The sequence below is a fragment of the Hippopotamus amphibius genome, chromosome 1 (assembly GCF_030028045.1).
Source record: "Hippopotamus amphibius kiboko isolate mHipAmp2 chromosome 1, mHipAmp2.hap2, whole genome shotgun sequence".
Lineage (NCBI taxonomy): Eukaryota > Metazoa > Chordata > Mammalia > Artiodactyla > Hippopotamidae > Hippopotamus > Hippopotamus amphibius.
The window spans coordinates 222,904,130-222,923,319 of record NC_080186.1 but is presented as its reverse complement, the minus strand read 5'-3'; the positions used below and the strand labels follow the sequence as shown (position 1 = coordinate 222,923,319).

Here is a 19,190-nt window from a genome sequence, read left to right as displayed (position 1 = left end):
AGAACTCAGTAACGAAGATAAATGGTATATTAGTGTAACATTAAAACATCTAAACTAATGTAAAATATCCACAATGAGCAAAATACCAAAATCTTAAAGGCAGGGTGGCTACTAGTGACTTTCCTTTTGCCTTGGGCTCCAATATGGTTCAGTGCAGCACTGTGTGATCCTGGCTACATTTAAAAACTTTTGATATTTATCATGGATTTTTTTGCATTAAAGTTTTCAAATAATTTTTTTTTTTTTTTGCCTGATTACGGAGTTTTTGGTTCTCCCTTAAATTTTGCACTCAAAGCATGTGCTTCCCTCCCCTTACACTCGCCCCCATCTTGTGTCCTTAACCAAGAACTTCTGGGAAAACTTGGGCTCCTGTGTAGAATGACACCCAAAAAACCCCTAAGACTGGCAAAGCATTTGCAGCTAAGGTTTACGGCTTTCCTTCACTATTCCCTTGTCTTTCTTGCTTTTCCTGGGGGTACAAAGATAAAGAAAAGTTGGTCCCCAAGTTTCTACTCTGTTCCATAACATGCCCTCAACCTAAGGGCTAATCAATTCTCATTGGATGTTAATCAATTTTTACTTTGATATCCAATCAGAATTTTATAACCATAAGCTATTATCTCTAGCCTAAAATTGGTTATTCAACTTAATCCAGGCCTTATAAATGCAACACCTGAGTACAAGAGCTCGAGGCTCTTATCTGCCGATGAAGATTTCAGAAGATCAAGCCCTGCATGGGTGTCACCCTTTGGGCTTTGCGAAGAAGGCCTAAGTCAAACACTGCTGGCTTCCCTGTTCTCTATCTGCGTTTAATGGTTCTGTCTCCTCCCTGTTGCTGGTACAATCTTCACAACATTGCCAGCCTCAACAGAAACTACTACTCACTAAGGCAGCTTACTGCACTCCCAGTGGTGAGTGTGCTGGGATGCTTTCTTTCTTCCACTAGTTTTTCATTGTAAATGTGCTATCTCAGTTGCTGTCCCCGGTGAACAGGCTTTTAAGAGCTGGCCTGGGAACCAAACCACCGTTTATCTCTTGGTTCCTGTGAGAAAGAAGCTTCTAAGGACCAGACATTCAAACAAGAAGAACATTTGGACCACAGCCCACCTGGAAGTTAGGATCTGTAACATAATAAGAGTGAGAACCCCAGGTAGGTGGAAAAAGCCTCCTTGGTTCTGAAGTGAGGGTGGCGAATGTGCAAAACTTCTAAACTCTGGGGGAGCAGCATCCTGGCGGGGGTGTCTTTTTTTTTTTTTTCTTGGAGCTACTTGCACCGTAGAAGTATTGTAGAATCCTTGGAGGCGTAAGGATTAAGGAGGTTAATGAAGTCAGTTTGATGGCAAGATTCATTTCTCAGCCTCTTCTTTTAAATTCATTGTGCTTTCTCTTTTTCATTCAAGATAAGCTTTGAGACTTTATCCCCAACTTGTTTCCCAAATGGCTACATTACTGAGAACTCAGACCCAAGCACAAACCCGAGCTGTGGGAGAGAGAGCTGGGGAGCTGGGTCCTTGGCACTGCCCAGCTGTTGCAGTTGATGACCTCCCTTTAGGGTCAAGGTGGGAGGTGCTTCAAGGGATGAGTGACGTGATGGCCTCCTAGGGGGTTACTCTCCTAGCCTTTCCCTGCCACAGGTCCTCCTCAACTTCTAGCCACCTTCCACGTGAGGAAAATGCTCTGTGTCTCTCACAGCTGCATCTGGCCCTCTGGCCCTGGTCAGTTTACCTTCCTAGGAGGCTCATTAGTTCTGGGACTCAGAAAAGTGCAGTGAATCCCTACCCACCTCCAGCAACTCATCTGAAAAGCCTGGTCAGTAACAACAGTTCCTTCACATATTTATTTTCTGTCTCTAGAAACCTTCAGCACTAAATGTGCTGATATTTCCACCTCAGAAGAAATTTAACCAAAAACCTGAGCAGAACAATGAACAAGAGTACAAATACTACAAGAAAGAAAATGCCCACATCCGTGATCCCACAAGAGAGGCTGACATCGGCCAGTTTAACTCCCCTTAAACCTTGGGGGTTTGCACATACTGTCTCCTCTGAACCCTCAAGTTTATGCAGATTTTCTTTATACCATGTTATGAAATTAATATTTGAGCAAGTGCAATCCAGGGGATTGTGACTTAAATTAATGGTGTTCTGCTGAGACAAGGTGGGGAGGAGATGATATGGGATGATGCGAATGTTATTGGCGGCCAGATTAAGGTAGGTCCCCTTAAGAGGGCTAAGAGCATCCATGCTATCGCCTGTCAGGCTGTTGTGGCTTAAGTCTAAGTGGCTCATGTTCCCAAGGCTGTGGAATGCTTGCTGGTCTATGGAGAGTAGATCACAAGAGGATAAAATCAGAACCTCCAAGCTGCTCGCTGTCTGAAGTAGGTTGGTCCTTGATAGGTGCCCATCTTGAAAGCGATTGCCTTGTAAATTCAGATGCTGGAGACCCAGCAGGCCTGCTAGAAGGTGCTGATTGCTGGCATCAAGAAGGCAGTGAGAGAGATTCAGAACCCGCAGGACATGGAGGTTTTGGAAAGGACTTTGTGAAGCCTTAACGTGCAGGTGGGTAAATGCGAAATCCAGGAGTTCTAGCCGAGGACATTCTTTGAATGCCTGATCCTCCAGTCCAAGGGGCTGATTGTAGCTCATGTTTAAGTATTGCAAGTGGTGTAGGTTTTTGAATTGCAGATTGCAACAGTCAGCAGCCTCAATATCACTGTGACTTAAATCAAGTTTCTGAAGATTTCCTAGTTTTTCCAAACACCTGGCACCAAGGTCAAGTTTCTTCATGTTACCTTTGATAGAGAGGTCTGTAAGGGATGGGAAACTGGCAGCATTGATTTGACACAATTGGTCAAAACTATTTGCATTGAGAACTAGTTTCTTGAGAGAGTTCATACCCTCAATCCCAGGGGGTAATCCGTTCAAGTGAGTTGCCGTCAGATCCAACTCCTGGAGTTGAGTGAAGCACCGAAATGTAGAAGGTGAGAAGCCGTGGAAATGGTGTTTTTGTAGGTTGATGCTCTCAACAGACATGTTACAAAGTCCCTCAAATGTGGCTGGAGTGAGATCTTGGTCAACAGTGTCCTCAAATGTCCCCAGCCAAAGAGACTGAATAGTAGAGTTCTGTAGACCTTTCAGTATAACAGCTAAATTGAGAGACCCTCCAAATTTCAAACTTCGAAAGATTTTTGAATTGAAAGCCCCAGGCTCAATGTCTTTAATGTCATTGCCATTGAAGTTAAGGCTTAGATTGGTGGCCTGTTCCAGAGCATTTACGTCTTTACCAGAGATGTAGTGTATAGCATTATTCTGAAAATCCAGGACTTTCAGATTCTGTATTGGGAAGTTTTCTGGGAGATTAATGGAGGAAATATGGTTGCTTCCAAGATGCAAACTTTCCAAGTTTTCCAGGTTGTGTACTGGGATAAACTCGAGATTGGATATTCCTGTTTGGGTTAAGAAAAGATGCTTCAGCAACTTGGGCCCGGTAAGTGATGTTTCTGCCATGAATATCAGGGGATTTCCAGTTAACACAATGGTGCTCAGTTGATGATGGTTTTGAAAAGTGTCTTCATGTACCCAGTTAATCTGGCACCTTAAAAAGGTAATAGTATTTCATAAGAATTAATTAGGGAAAGGAAAAAAAATTTTGTCACAGTGGCCTATAGTAACAAAGCCATCTTTTGTGTATAGAAAAACAAAGTGTATGTTATTATTCAAAGTAAAACATAATAAACTCTCTTCAGCACCCACAGATGGCCTGTTGAGTTAATGACTAGCATCAGATCTGAAAACCCTGATTTAGAACTTTTTTCCAGATATTTTAGATTGAACTCTCAGAGGTTTGTGTTTGGAACAATTAGTGGTTTGATTGTGGGCAAAATCAAACTATTACATACTATTATAAGTAATATAAAATATGCCATATACTGCATAATATATAACCTAGGCTGTGTAAAATGTGAATCAGTGCCATCCTGGGCAAGTCACAACTTTTCTCAACCTCAGTTTTTTCTTCTATAAAGTACAGCAACAATGATTACTTTGTAGAATGGTTGTGGTTCAAATGGTATATACGAAAATGCTCCAAATAAAGATGGAACATCAGAGGCTCAGAGAAACCCATCCTGATCCTGCACCTAAAAGTACTGGATTACACACACACACACACACACACACACACACACACACACACACCCCTCCCCTGGAGGTCAATAAGGGAATTACTTAGAAATGCATCATCAGAAGGAGGCTCGAATCCATAGAACCAAGAGAGTTCTGGAGCTAGTTTTGTCATATCTGCCAATATTTGCCAAGCCCTAGTGGCCTAGAGCCTGAATTGAACCGCACAGACCAGTGGCAGGAGAGAAACTTGGGGACAGGACAGGAGGTCTTATCAAAAAAGCTGCAAACTACCAAGACCCTCAAGGATCCTTTCAATGGGTGACCTTAAAAAAAGAAAACTCACAGAGAGAGACCTTCAGGGTATGTTTTTGTCTTGGCCTTGGCTCTGGGTGGAACAACAACAACAAGAACAACAAGAAAAGTCTCTTCTGAGATCCTTTAACCAGAAGTTCCCACCTATGAGAACTGTAGCCTGAATTTATGCTACCTCGGTAGACTTCCCCAAAGAAACCCAAGTGGGAAATTTAGCTTAAAGCAGTTCCAGGATGGTAGTGACTTCAGGTAACTAGCAGAGTAAAGAGAAACCTTTTCTGGAGTAATGTACTTAGTTAATTTTTTATAAGAAAAACTTTCAAATTAACATAAAAGTGAAGAGACTAGTACAACAAACTTCCATATTTCTTTTACACAGGTGCAACAATTCTCACACTTTTGCCATATATGCCTCTTTGCTTCATCTATACCTATTTCTCTCTCCTAAATTATTTTAAGTCAAATCCTAGGCATCCATACATATTTCAGTATGCCTCTCCAAAAAAAAATAGGCTTATTTTCTGTAGCCATTATGCCATTGTCACGCATAATATTAATAATTCATTGGTATTATCTAGTTCCAGGAAAACATTTTAAGCAAAGATTTACACAAAGTTCCACATGATAAATGGGCTCAAAATAAAATTCACTAAACACATAAAGAAAACACATTAAAAAAAAAAAAAGAAAGGAAAACACATTAGCCTAAGTCAGCCAAAAGAAAGAGTTCTACAGAATCAGATTTAAAAAGGTAGCAGATGCCAGAGTTATCAGATATCTGATAATGTGTGTGTATATATATATCATATATATGTATATATGTATATGATAGATGAAGAATATATGATATGGCTGGTATGTATCAAATATTATCAGAACATATAATAAATATGTTTATGTCAAACACATGTTTGATATGTTTAAAGGAAACACTAAGAACCAAAAGTATGATGAAGGAAAAAATATTAAAACTGATCTCGTATATTTCTAAAATGAAAAAAATCAATAAAACTTATTGAAATGGGAAAAGTTAATAATTGAAATTAGAAGTCAATGGGTAGTTTATACAGGAGATGAAACACAGCGGAAGAGGATATTAATGGACTAGAAGTAAAGATAAGAAAATTACCTAGAATGTAGTCCAAAAAAACAAAAAGTTGGAAAACAAGAAAGAAATATTAAGATATACAAAGGACAGACAAGAGGATGTAATATCGGTCTCATCGGAGATCCAAAGGAGACGCAAGAGTGATTGAGGACAAACCAGAGTTCAGGTGGATAGTGGCTAGAATATATTAGAATTGACGAAAGACACCAACCTCGGATTCAAGGAGCCTGACAATCTACACAATGCATCATTGTGATATTACAGAATTCCAAGGACAAAGAGAAGCTATTGGAACTATCCAGAAAAGACAGACTGCCAACATGTGAACAATGACTAGACAGATAGATGACCTCCCAACAGCAACAGTGAGAGACTGGAATGACGGCCTCAAAGGGCTGAGAAAAAAACAACTGTTAACCTAGAATCATACACCAGAAAATGCTATCTTTCAAGAAATCAGAGTAGAATAAAGATATTTTCAGAAAAACAAAAACTGAGGGAGTTGACTGCTAACAGACACTCACTAGAGAAATATCTAAGGAGGTGCTCTAGGAAAAAGGAAAATGATAGCAGAGAGGAAGTTCTTAAGGCAAGATGGAAGAATGAGCAAAGGGAATAGAAAGCAAATTGGTAAGCTAAGGAAACAACAACTGTGTTATGTAATAAAAACAGTGCCTCATTTGTAGCCACGTAACAGGTGGGGACAGGAGCAGAGGAGGAGGATTTTAGAAAGGATGCGGTCCCATTTTTATCACTTCAAAATAGCAGCGGAGGAAACTGAAAGTCCTCCAGCTACAAAAGCTATCCTGGCCCAACACTTCTTAAAAATGTGGTCAAACTCATCTCACCTGAAAATGAGAAGTGGTGAAGGAGAGGGAAAGTAAATTTCTTTGTGGCAAACTAGGTAGGTAACAGCATGATCTGAAAGGGCAAGGCTTTCTCTCAATTGTATCTAATGACATCTTGGCTGGGAGGTGGCCTAGGGTTATTTGGGGGGATTCTGGACTGGGAGTCAGGAGAGCGGAGTCCCAGTTTCCTTCCTGTGTAACCTTAAACAAGCTCACGAAAATCTCCGTGAGCCTCTGTGTTCCCATCTAACACGAGTGGGATGGCGGTATTCACCATGCCCACCTCCCAGTGGTGATTGTGCAGATGTGAGTGTATGGTTCTATGGATGTGAATACTCTCCTGCTCTGCAGAAGCTTAAGTTGAAGGACCAAAGTGGAAGAAATAGAGCTGCTGCAAGGGATGCGGACTTCATCCACATATGGAGCCCTTCCCCCTGTTACACACACACACACACACACACACCCCAGCTACACTTCTCTTTCACTCTCTTCCCTTATGTTCTTATTATACTTCTGCTTGCTGATTCACAAGCACTGGTTCAGCATTTAGAATCCTAATTCTGCCTCTAAAACCAAATAATGGAATTCTTTTTACCAATTTTCAGGAAAAAAGTTAGCAGATGGTGTGTATTTGTCCTCTAATTTTTTTCTTAAAATGTCATACCCTTTAAGCATCAGCTATGCTAAAATATAGTATGATGTGGCATCTGATTTAGTACAGGATTTATTTTCACTTTTGCTATTGATATTCCTTAGACCTTCTTCAACCACATCGCTGACATAATCTAATTTGAGAACAAGCCACTTTTCTCTCCATTGATTGATGCTTATTTAAATTATATTTTACCTGTATAAAAATATTTCATGGGAAAGGGCAAACACACAGAAAAAGCAACTTGTCCCTGTGCCCCCAAAGAAGGTCCTGGCAACAATTTGAATGCAAGTTGTGTTTTGATCTAAGCAAAACATCAAGCACACACAGAGAACTCAGATACATACCTGGTCAAATCCAAAAAGATAAGATTTATGAGCCTGCTGAAGGTTGTGTTTTGAATTGTAGGCAAGAAGTTAAAGTCGAATTCCAAAAATTCTGTTGTGTTTGGCAGAGTATCAGGAATTTCTCTGAGACCTAAATTTTCACAGTTATATCTTCTGTTGGCTTCTTTCTGATGAAACAATATAAATTAATATTAGTATATGGTTGACTCTCTAGCAAAATCACATGTTTTATCCTTTAAGCAGCAGTCTCATTTCTAGGAATCTTCAGCAAATAGAATACTTGGAAATTTGCAAAATGAGTTAAGCATAACATTATTCATTTTAGTATTTTTTACAATAGCAAAAGATTGGCAATAACAAGATTATCCATCCATAAACGACCAGTTGAACAAAATATGGTACATTCACAAATTGGAACCCTGTGTAGTTTTAAAAGGAATAAGTACAATCTCCATACGCTGATAACAGAATGACATGCAGGTTTATTGTAAGGTGAAAAAAAGCAAGGTGCAGAACATCTATTAGTATATATTGTATATGGTATGTAATATATAGTATGCTACCTTTTGTGTGAGGAAGGTATGTATGTATATTTTCTTACATTTACAAAAAGAAACCAGGGTGGAAAACCCCCAAACTGGTTATATTTAAGGAAAGAGAAGGAACCAGATAGAGGAATAGGGATGAAAACAAGCCTTCTCTGAACATAATTTGTTTTATAGTTTTGATTTAGATGCATGGAAATGTTTTCTTTCACAAATCAACTTTAGATTAGCTTCAGCAAAAGAAGACAATCAGATATCACATACTTTGTGATGTGATGCAGTATGAAGTACACAGCACCACCTACGGGGTATTGCCAAAAAAATTTTAACCTTGAATCCAATCAAGGCTTTAGATCTAACTTTCAGTGTGCAAGTGATATGGGGGACTTCAGGTAAAGAGCACCACAAGGTAACGGTCAGCCAAATGCAGAAGGTGGGGCATTTTACAGAATGACTGACTTTGTTTTATCAACATGTGAATGAGGTCGATGGAAATGGATAGCAAGGGGGTAGGACGAGAGAGGGAGCTGCTCTGATAAAAAGAGACAGATGCAAAAGCTACTTGAGATATAACCAACAAATAATAGAGTAGCCCTTAAAAAAAATTTTTTTTGACATATAGTTGATTTACAATGTTGTGTTAGTTTCTGGTGTACATCAAAGTGATTCAGTTATAAATATAAATTATATGTGTGTGTGTGTATATATATAATTTTTCATATTCTTTTCCATTATGGTTTATCATATTGAATATTGGATTTTGAATATAGTCCCTTGTGATATACAATAGGATCTTGTTGTTTATTCTATATATAATAGTTTGCATCTGCTAATCTCAAACTCCCACTCCAGTCCTTTCTCACCCCCCGCCCCCGCCACCTTGGCAACCACAAGGCTATTCCCTATGTCTGTGAGTCTGTTTCTGTTTTGCAAATGTTTGCTTGTGTTGTATTCTAGAGTCCATGTATAAGTGACATCAATGGTATTTGTCTTTCTCTTTCAGACTTTTCACTTAGTGCAGTATGATAATCTCTAGGGTTTGTCCATGTTGCTGCAAATGGAATTATTTTATTCTTTTTTATGACTGAGTAGTATTTCATTGTATATATGTACCACATCTTCTTTATCCATTCATCTGTTGATGGGCATTTAGGTTGCTTCCCTGTCCTGGCTATTGTGAATAGTGTTGCAATGAATATTGGGGTGCATACACCTTTTTGAAGTATAGTTTCATCTGGATATATGCCCAGGAGTGGGATTGCTGGAATCATATGACATAGAGTAGCCCTTCTTTAGATTCTGATTCAAATAAAGCATTTGGGAAAAGACATTTTATAGGTTATCAGGGAATTTCGAATAGGGCAGGATATGAGAGAACATTAAGAAACTGTGAATTTTGTTAATGATAATGAATGACCTTGCAGTTATGTAAGAGAAATGTTCTTATTTTGAGTGGCATTTTGAAGGATTTAGAGGCAAAATGACATGGTACTTGGGACTTGCTTTAAAATATTTCAGCAAGAAAAGAGGAAGTGGATAGAGGACATTAGTAGGCAAAATGTTGATGGTTGTTGAATGTAAAGTGATACACACAAGGTTCCCTGTAACTAAGTGCTCTTTGTATATATTTAGAAATTTTCTTAACACAATGTTTTTTAAAAAAGAACTAGCAGCATGGCACAGATCTTAGGTCATAGGGCTTGTAACCTTGAAATATGACTCAGTTTTAGATCTCTGAAACTGCAGGCTGCTGAGACCAGACCTAACATTTGGGCACAGCCCTGCACATAAATTCAGAGGACTTCCTCATCTTGGGTCCCAGGAGAGTCAAGTGTTCTGACAGCTGCTGTTTACTGCTTGCTAGCTGTGCTAACTCAAGATCTCGAACTAACTAGGTAAAAATGGGAAGGGGTCAGTTAGAAGCCTATAGACTTGTGGGCTCATAATTTATATGGATCATGCCTTAGGATAAAGGATGGGGGGGAGGCGCAGGTATGAAGGTCTGGTGGGGTATGTTTTGCATGGGGAGGCTCCTAGGAAAGAAAGAAAAATGATCTCCAAGGAAAGTACACTTGGTGACACAAAGAAGATGGACATCCTGAAAGCATGGGCCACCTCTCAGCTTATCTCAGTCTCCGTGTGATTTCATCCAACATTTCAGGCCCTGCTTTCTCGCAGCCACACAGTGGTTTCACTAGAGGCCCTGCTGAGACTGCCCTGGACTGGGAAAGACCTGCCCCATCAAAGTCTACATCAGCAGCTTTCCTCATCCTGAGTTGCACACAGGTCTGCTTAGCTTGGAACAGAAGATGGCACGCATTCGCCTTGGCTCTGAAGTGTGACGTTTTAGACGTGTCACCAATTTAATTGCTTTTTGCTTTGCTCACTCCACCTTCTGCTTAGCTGGACACTCTTTTGTAACTACAGTGAGCATAGTCATTTACAGGAAATCACTGCTTTTCTTCTAAATTGTGACCATATTAAGAAAGTCACTGATGAAAATGCCATGCTTATATTTTCTTGTAATTCATAATTGTTTCATGGATCCAAAGGCCTTCAGGCACTGCCACAAAGCCACATAATGCCTTAAAATGCACACTTTGTTCTTAAAACATATTTGACTGACTGGTGGGGGAGAACATGTGCTGCTAGAGCCTTCTTTGATCCCATGAACATGGAAGACCCAGAGAGAAGTTTTATGTGCAGCTGCTAGAGTTTGGATTAGCTTTGAGGAGACATTTTTCTTTTCTGGGCTCCATTGGCATAACTGATGTTATATATACGTGGAGAAAGGGGGCCTTTTCTCAATTCATCTCATTCTATTCTGGCCCTTCAGGAAAAGGCTCAACATTAGCAATTCCCTGCTTCTCCAGCATATATACATGCTCGTGACAACTAAATCACTCCTCCTGTATGCTTTACTAAGCATTTCACTGCATTAATGTGGTTCCCAAAGTTGGAATGGAGCATGAGCTCTCCTGAGCCAGTGGCCTGAGGGTACGCCAACAAATGGGAAGGAATAGCTCAGTTTCAACCCAGTGGAAACCCAAGAACCAGGAGTACTGAGAAGCCCACCACCACGAGCCTGGGTCGTATCATTCAATAATCTCTAGTTAGGTAAACTGCAATGAGCTATCTGCCCTTGATTCCTGAATAAACAGGCAAATGACAAGAACTGCAGCTCATTAGAAAATGTGAAAGCCAAACACATTTCAGAGATTGTTCTGGGCTCCTCCGCCATGGCTTTCAGTCATACTTCTGTACGATCATTGCATCTCATTTCCGTGTCTCTTCTGTCTCTTTTAATTTGAAATGATTCTTCAGCCTTTCGTGGTTTCTCCTGGCATTGATTAATTTTTTTAAGAATCCAGGCTCATAGTTTGCAGGATGTTACTCCTTTGGGGTTTGTATGTTTCTTCATGATTTGATTCATGTTATACATTTTTCATAGAACTACATCAGTGAGATTGTATCTTTCTCACTGTCAGCTTTCACAGCAAAACTTTCTAAGAGTGAGTTCTGATGGCATAGCACAGCATAGGATTCTAGGGCAGCAGAATGATAATACAACAGAGCGGGAAAGGACGGGGTATAGAAGAGGATTGTTGGGTCCTGACTATGTGGCCACTGCCATTTTGCCCAGGGCTGGCCCAGCTACGAGGACCATGTGTTCAGTTGCTTTTCTAGGCAGACCCCCACCGCTGCTTTTTTGCAGCTCCTGTGGTTTCTCTGAGCCCCACATGACCACGTCTTACAAACCCAGACTTCATCATGAGACCTCAGTCTTGGGTCCGTTTCCAAAATCACCTTCTCATTCTTCTGCTTTGGCCATTCCATCACAGACAGGACCCTTCTTGATGTGCACTTATGCAGCCAGCAGGGCTGAGACAAAGCCACATGGTATTCAGGACAACTGCCCCATGCCCACCCCTATTCCACATCATGGGCATTTACCCTGGGACCTGTGCCAATCGCTTTGTCTCCAGCTCTGCCTCAGAGCTGTGCCTTTACACAGAGCAGGACTCCCAAGTACTACATCTGTGTCTGCAATCCCTTTTCCCTCCAGGTATTCATTTGCATTTTTTCAATCAGGATCTTATTTTGCTTCTTTCTGCTGCATCTCTAACTCCCTGCCATTCCACAGTATTTTCTCCCCTCACAAGTACTGAGATCATTTTCTGATTTCCAATTCTTTTAAGTTTCACACACGTGCTGATTCCCACCTGTGCGGATATCTCCTCTGCACTTGGCACCCGCAGCAACCAGCTCCCCGAGGCATGAGGGGTCTGGGACACTGACCCCCAACCCTCCCTCGTCAACCACTCCTCTATCCAGAGATAGCAATTTGACTGAGCCAAATCCCAGAGTAACGATTATTCTCTGAAAATAAACAAAACACCCGCAAGAGGTCACAGCCCTAAAACTTTGTTGTGCATCTGACTCCTCCAGACGAAGGGCACTCCAATTAGAAGCGATTCATTTTCTGTGCGCCCTGAGGCAGACTGCTTAGGTTCAAATCCCAGCTCTCAACCACCAGGCTGTGTTCTCTGAGCCCACTTTTTGGCCAAGCTGTAGATTGAGGTTAACAACCCCACTTGGCAGACCAACACTGAGGATTAATGAGATAATGTATGTCATTCTCTCAAGAAAAGTTAGCATTTCCCTGATCATCGAGACATCCTTGTCATCACCCAGAGCTATTGGGAAGCCCTTGTATCCATGAACTTGGAGTTGTCTTAAAACTGAGCTCTACTTAAGCACTCTCCCCATACCTAGACCCGAAGGACTGTCTCCTATCATGGTTTTGAGGGGACAGAATAGGCAAGATAAGCCCATTTGAAATAAGGAGTCACGCCTACATTCCCAAACAATTATTCGAGAACACATCTAATATGTTACCTGAATCCAGATCACAGAACACTGAATTCCAGCTTCTCTTTGCATATTTGTCAGCCTTCAAAAACTTGGTCATAGATCTGATTTTGTTACTTATGACACACATATTTACATGCATACATGCACACACATGCGTACACCACAACGCATCTAATCACGGAAGATTCTACGTGGAGTATTTATGTGTGTTCATTATAATATTTTTAGAATATTTTAGAATTTGTCAAGGTTTGACATTTTTTTTCAGTTTTATTAAAAAATTCATCTTGACTCCTGCCTTACGTCATATGCAAAAAGCAATTCCAGACGGACTGTAAATTTATATGTGAAACTTAGAAATAAATATAAAATGATAAAACTTCCAGAAGAAAACATAGGATAATATCTTCATGGCCTTGGGTTGGCAAAAATTTCTTAAACAGTACAGACATGCACTGAAAATAAAGGAACAGTGATAAATCAAGCTATATTAAAATTAAGGACTTCTATTCATCAAAAAATATTAAGAGAGTGAAAAGGGAAGCCACAGAGTGAGAGAAGATACTTGCAGTCTCAGTCTGATAAAGATTATGTCCAGAATACATAAGGAACCACTACACCACCAAAAACAAAACAAAGCAAAAACCAAAGACAACTTGAGAGACAATGGACCAAAGACTTGAAAAGGCACTTACACACACACAGACACACACACACAAATGGCTAAGAAAAGTATGAAAATATACTCAGTTTATTCATCAGTAAAATAAAAAATCCCAGTGAAATCCCCCTACCCATCCATCAGAATAGCTAATGCTCTTAAACAAATGTTAGTGAGGCTGAGGGGCAATTAAAACTCAGATCCATTGCTGCTGAGAATAAATAGGACCAACTCTTTGAAACACTGTGTGGCAATATTTACTAAAGCTACGTGTACCCTATGACCAAATACATCTACTCCCTGATATACACCTAACAGTGGTTTGCTCATTTGTTCACTAAAGAGTTAGGTAAGAATGTCCAAAGCAGCAGCATTCTTAATAGCCAAAATATTGAAAACAATGCACATGTCCACTAACAGCAGACTGTATAAATAAATAGTTTCACTAACACAACAGAATACCCTTCCATGGTGAAATGAGCACATGAGGGCTGCACACAACATCATTGGTGAATCTCACAGGTTTGATATTGAACAGAAGCAGCCAGACACAGAAGAGCACACACTGTATGGTCCCATGTACAAAATTCAAAAAAGGCAGAATCAACTTTTGGTGACAGAAGTGAGAGTACTGGATGGTCCTTTAGGGCTAGTGACCAGGAGGAGACACGAGAGAGCTTCCGAGGTGCTGAGAATGTTCTGTTTCTTCATCTGTGTGCTGCTCACATGGATGTGTTCACTTGGTGAGAAATCATTAAGCACTGCAGTTAGGATTGGTGAGCTTTTCTTTTCCTTTTTCTTTTTTTTAATAAATTTATTTATTTATTTATTTATTGGTTGCGTTGGGTCTTCATTGCTGCGTGTAGGCTCTTGCTAGTTGCAGTGAGCTGGGGCTGCTCTTCATTGCAGTGCACGGGCTTCTCATTGCAGTGGCTTCTCTTGTTGCCGAGCACGGGCTCTAGGTGCACAGGCTTCAGTAGTTGTAGTGCACTGGCTTAGTTTCTCCACAGCATGTGGGATCTTCCTTGGTCATGGATCGAACCTGTGTCCCCTTCACTGGCAGGCAGATTTTTAACCACTGCACCACCAGGGAAGCCCTGGTGAGCTTTTCTGTATGTATATTTTACTTCAATAAAAAGTTTACTGAACTCAAAACAAAATCAAACCCTTGTTTTTAGGATAGGGCCTGATAAGCTCCTGGTGGTCACATGAATATATATATAGTATGTGCTAATTTTGCTGAAAATGAAGGGGAAGAATGAATGAGGAAAAAAAAACAAGAAAGGGTGGGCAAACTGGAGTGATTTTCACTTGAAAAGGGGCCAAACCCTTAAATCAAAAGCTTCCTCTCCTACCACTTCTACTTTATCTCACTTTTCTGAAGACTATAGGGTCCTTATCTTTAGGAACAAGTCATATCTCGAGTTCCCTCCCCAGTATTGAATAGAAGTGAGGGCTCTGTAAACAACCTTAGAATCCTGCTGTCATGAACTCAAACATAATAGAAGAGGTAAAGGAAAATATAGACCCAGTATTCACTGAATAGGTCCCAAGGCATTTAAAATCAGAGTCCTTTCAGAGGGAGGGCTGCAGGGAGGATGTGATACTGGAAAGTTTCAGTCTCACCTGACTTTTCCAAAAAGGAAATCTCTCACTGTAGCGTAGGCCAGGCCTGGAGGTCCTGGGATGCCCAGTATCCCTCTTGCCATCTGAATAGCATGGAAGGCTTCTGAACAGGCAGCAAAAGGACTAGCTCTCCCTGTCTCTTTCTCCTTCCCTCTGCTAAAGCAGGAACCATTTACAAAAAGCAACTGGTAACTCTAGGGCCTGATGTCTTCAATAGGAAGCTAGACTGGTCCAGTACTTTTAGGGATTTCCAAAATCTCCCAACAGTGAGGGCCCCTGTGGGCTTCTGAAGGGCTGCACAGACTTCGCTGCAATGCAGGGATTTAAAAAGTGAACTGGTAGACTTAAGAGTAGGATGTTTAACATGGACTGCTTCCCAATGAGCTGGAATTTAATGGTAGTATTATCCCATCTGAGGATGATGTTGCCAGAAGGTGGATGGCATAACCTACCTGATTATCGAGGAGATGGTGTCTCCACTCCTATCCTATATTATGTCACCTACAAGCCTCTGTGAAATTGATTTTTCAACCTGAGTGATGAGGATACAGCCTTCTGGAGCTGATACAAGCCTTTTACTTGCCCCCTTCTGTTGTGTCTCCCCCAAATTCATATGCTGAAGACTTAACATTGGTACCTCAAAATGAGAATTTATTTGGAGATAAAAGTTTTCAAAGATTAAGTTAAAATGAGGTCATTAGGGTGGGCCCTAATCCAATATGACTGCTGTCTTTATCAGGACAATACACTTGGACACAGATGCATACAAAGGGGAAGACACAGGGAGAAGAAGGCCATTAACAAGCCAAGGAGAGAGGCCTCAGAAGAAGCCAATCTTGCTGACATCGTGACCTTGGACTTCCAGCCTCCAGAATTGTACAAAAGTAAGTTTCTGTTGTCGAGCACACCTGCTCTGTGGTACTTTGTTACAGCAGACTGAGAAACATCCCCTGGGCATTGTACCTCCTCTTGGTCTGAGCGCACATCCTGATTCCATCCCAATACAAGACGAACAAGGTTCTGTTGCTTTCTGCTTCTAGGCCTTATTCCAGTCCTGGCTTTGATTCTTGCTCTTGTCTGGCTGGTCCTTGCCCCCTCTCCCTTATTCTCCTAACTCTGGCTCCTAAGCACTGCTTTCTCCATCATGCTACTGCTGCCTCTTTTTCATCATTCAGCTCCAATCTAGGAAAGCAGCCCACTCAGCCCCCAAGACTGATGGTCCTTCCTGTTCACAGCCTTTGTCCAACAGGCCACATGGTGCTGGATACCTACTGGGATCAGAGGGAATGGGAGGAAGATGGCAAGAGAATGGGCCCTTCTCCTTTCTCTCTCTCACCATCCTCTGCAAGAACCTCCCACAGGTTGATAAATATTGTTCTGGTCCAAAACAGAAGGTGCAATTTGGCTCTATTCTCAGGTGTTACTCCTGTGGGTTAGTGAAGCAGATGGAGGGCTGTCCAACTCAAGGAGAAAGCTAGACTCATTCAGAGTGATCTTTATATGCTCTAAAGCCTGGCACAGGTGGTCTTTATTAACCTCCATCCTGAATGCCAGGAAATTGAAGGACTCTTTGGGGAAGTGGCCATGTGCTGCAAGGTTGGCCCAATAACTCCTCCGTGCTAAGGAGCAGGACTGGAGGTCTGCTCTCTGCACTGGAAGCCTGTTGACATCTTCTGTCCCGATTGGGATTATTTGGGGGAAATTGTTTGCAGAGGTGAACAACTCTCACTTCTTCCTACTAGGAATCTGTGACATCATCTCCCCGGCTGAGCTCTTTGGCTCCTTTTTCACAGTAAAGAAAAACTTCTACACACCTCATTGCCCTTTTAAAGACAGTAGATATTGGAACGCCAAAGCTCAGATAGGACTGCATGCCGAATCTCAACTTTTCCAGGCAGTTTAATCTGGACAAAGACAAATAGTTTGGACTCACCTCAGTGCACACTGGATCTGAGGAGGTGATGGCTTTACAGCTGGCAGAAATCAGCGCCGCCAACAGGAAGCAGCCGACACAGGGAGCCATTACAGGACCGAGGCAACCCAGCTTGGGAGGGTGAGCTGATGCCGGGAGCTGAGAAATCGAATCAAGCAATGATGACCTCGGTAATCTGGCAGCCAGAGAGTGCCCAGAAGGGTAATCTGGGAACAAGAAATGCTGCTGACTTCTCAGCATTTGGTGGCTTTCTGCTGCAAAAAAGGGGAAGTCCCGTTTGCATAGTACCTATTCTGGCCAAAAATAGCTGAGCACCCAGCCTCAGAATGGCCTAGTGCATTTCCTGGCAGAGATGAATCAGTTGTGTAGTCGCCTTGGGCTGGTCACATGGACTCTCAGGGTGATGGTTCTTAGGCGAGCTTCAAGGGCCTGGCCAGCTCCAACAGCTTCCAGTCCCTTTCCATCAGGGAGGCTATGGGAGCAGGAGGCTGTCCTCATGGAAGAGGCCACCTTGTTGGTTGGCCTACCTGAGTGACCAGGAGAGGTGCTGGGGCACCCTGGAAGGGCAGAGCTCTCTGTGGGGGCAGAGGGAAGGTGCCCTGTGGAGGCACCTGCTGGAGCTGGGAACTAGGGCAAGAGGGAGCGAGGTCATCCCAGAAAGCGAGGGGAGCAGCTGCCTTGGCCACCTCCACAGTACCCACTTCTGGTCTTGGTACGGGAGGAGAACAAATCCACCCCTTGGCCCCGTGATTCAGGCATGCTATAGCGTCTGCAGTGGAATCCCCTTTTGTTCCCTCCCAAGGTGACCCAGGGCACTAGAGGCCCCTGTCATATACCGAGCAGTCTGGCTAAGAGAGAGCAGAGTTAAGTATGTCAGCCTTGGCTCTATTTCTTCTTAGGAATAGCTTTGAAACAGGATTCCAACTACCCTCATTATGATGCAAGATGGGGTAGTGATTAAAGAAAGTTAAAGTTCCTCATGCGGCTGAGTTTGGCTACCTCAGACATTGTCTGTTCTCCAACCTTTTGACATAGAGGAGATACTTGGCATTACTTTCCTCCCATTCCATTTCCAAGAGCCAGTTCTTAGCAATAGACTTCACAATACCTTGAGATAATACTACCACTACCACTACCGTGTTACTACCACTAATATAATGATATAGCAGCTACCATTTATTGAGCATAAGTGTCAGATTGTAGGCAAGTTTTCTTTCGTTTTATGTATATCTCCTTATCATATATTCTATCAAAGAGGTGCTATTTCCCCCATCTTATAGATGTAGAAACTGATGCTTAGAGGAATAAATGACCTCTCCAAGACCACACAAGTAGAAAGTGGTAGATTAGGGCTTCAGATCCAGTCTCACTGCAAAGACTGTGCTATTACTCCACATAGTTTAAGAAAGAATTTTGCCTTCTGAAAAAGCTGAAGAGTATACAGTGTGAAGAAAGTTCTTCATCTGGAGATTTCAGAGCAGATGAAAAAAGCAGGGGCGAGGGGGGCGGGGTGGGGCTAGAGAAACTATGTACTTGGCACTGTGCTACGGAGGGCTACTAAAAATAGTTAGACTTTCTGGTCACCCTTAAAATCCATCCTCATCAACAAAAGCACCTTCGAAGATGCTTTTGGCAAAACCAGACTGATGACAACCACGTTGCTTTAAAGAAGACATGCATCTCAGTGTCATGGAAGAGTTCTTGGACTAAAAGGAGGTCCACTTTGAAGTCTCAGACCCATCGTTTACCAGCGGAGCAAACCTGGACAAGTCATTTGACTTTTCTGAGTCTATTTCCCATCTGAATAATAGAACAAGCATTCCAACTCCTGTCCTGCCAACATCACAGAGTAATTATGAGGATCAAATAGGATCATTTAAGTGAAAATGCTTTCTTAACCTCAAAGTCCTACGTAAATGTGAAAAATTTGAGGCAAAGACTCCTCTGAGAAACCAATTCCAACGTCATGTAAATATCACTCTCAGGAAATTGTCTCCTGCCTCAAGACATTCAAAAGGTGTATTACTTTCCTTCTTAAAGAAAGGTTTGATGGCTCAGTTAAGGCCATAAGATTTTGTCATTTTCTGAGGCCATGCTATTTGCATATGATTTGCATGTGTTTGTATAATGGATTCAAAAGACTCACTGCAAGTGTATAA

The 19,190-nt window shown here is 41.7% G+C and overlaps 1 protein-coding gene across 1 annotated transcript; it reads right to left on the bottom strand.

Annotated features, from left to right (window-relative positions):
• Window positions 1–1,830: 1,830 nt before the first annotated feature.
• CD180 (CD180 molecule) lies at window positions 1,831–17,274 on the bottom strand. The gene is made up of 3 exons (XM_057699471.1): window positions 17,032–17,274; window positions 7,392–7,558; window positions 1,831–3,594 (listed from the first exon to the last, which is right to left on the bottom strand). The coding sequence occupies exons 1-3, from the start codon at window positions 17,269–17,271 to the stop codon at window positions 1,866–1,868; spliced, it is 2,136 nt and encodes a 711-aa protein (XP_057555454.1). The 5' UTR covers window positions 17,272–17,274; the 3' UTR covers window positions 1,831–1,865.
• Window positions 17,275–19,190: the final 1,916 nt, after the last annotated feature.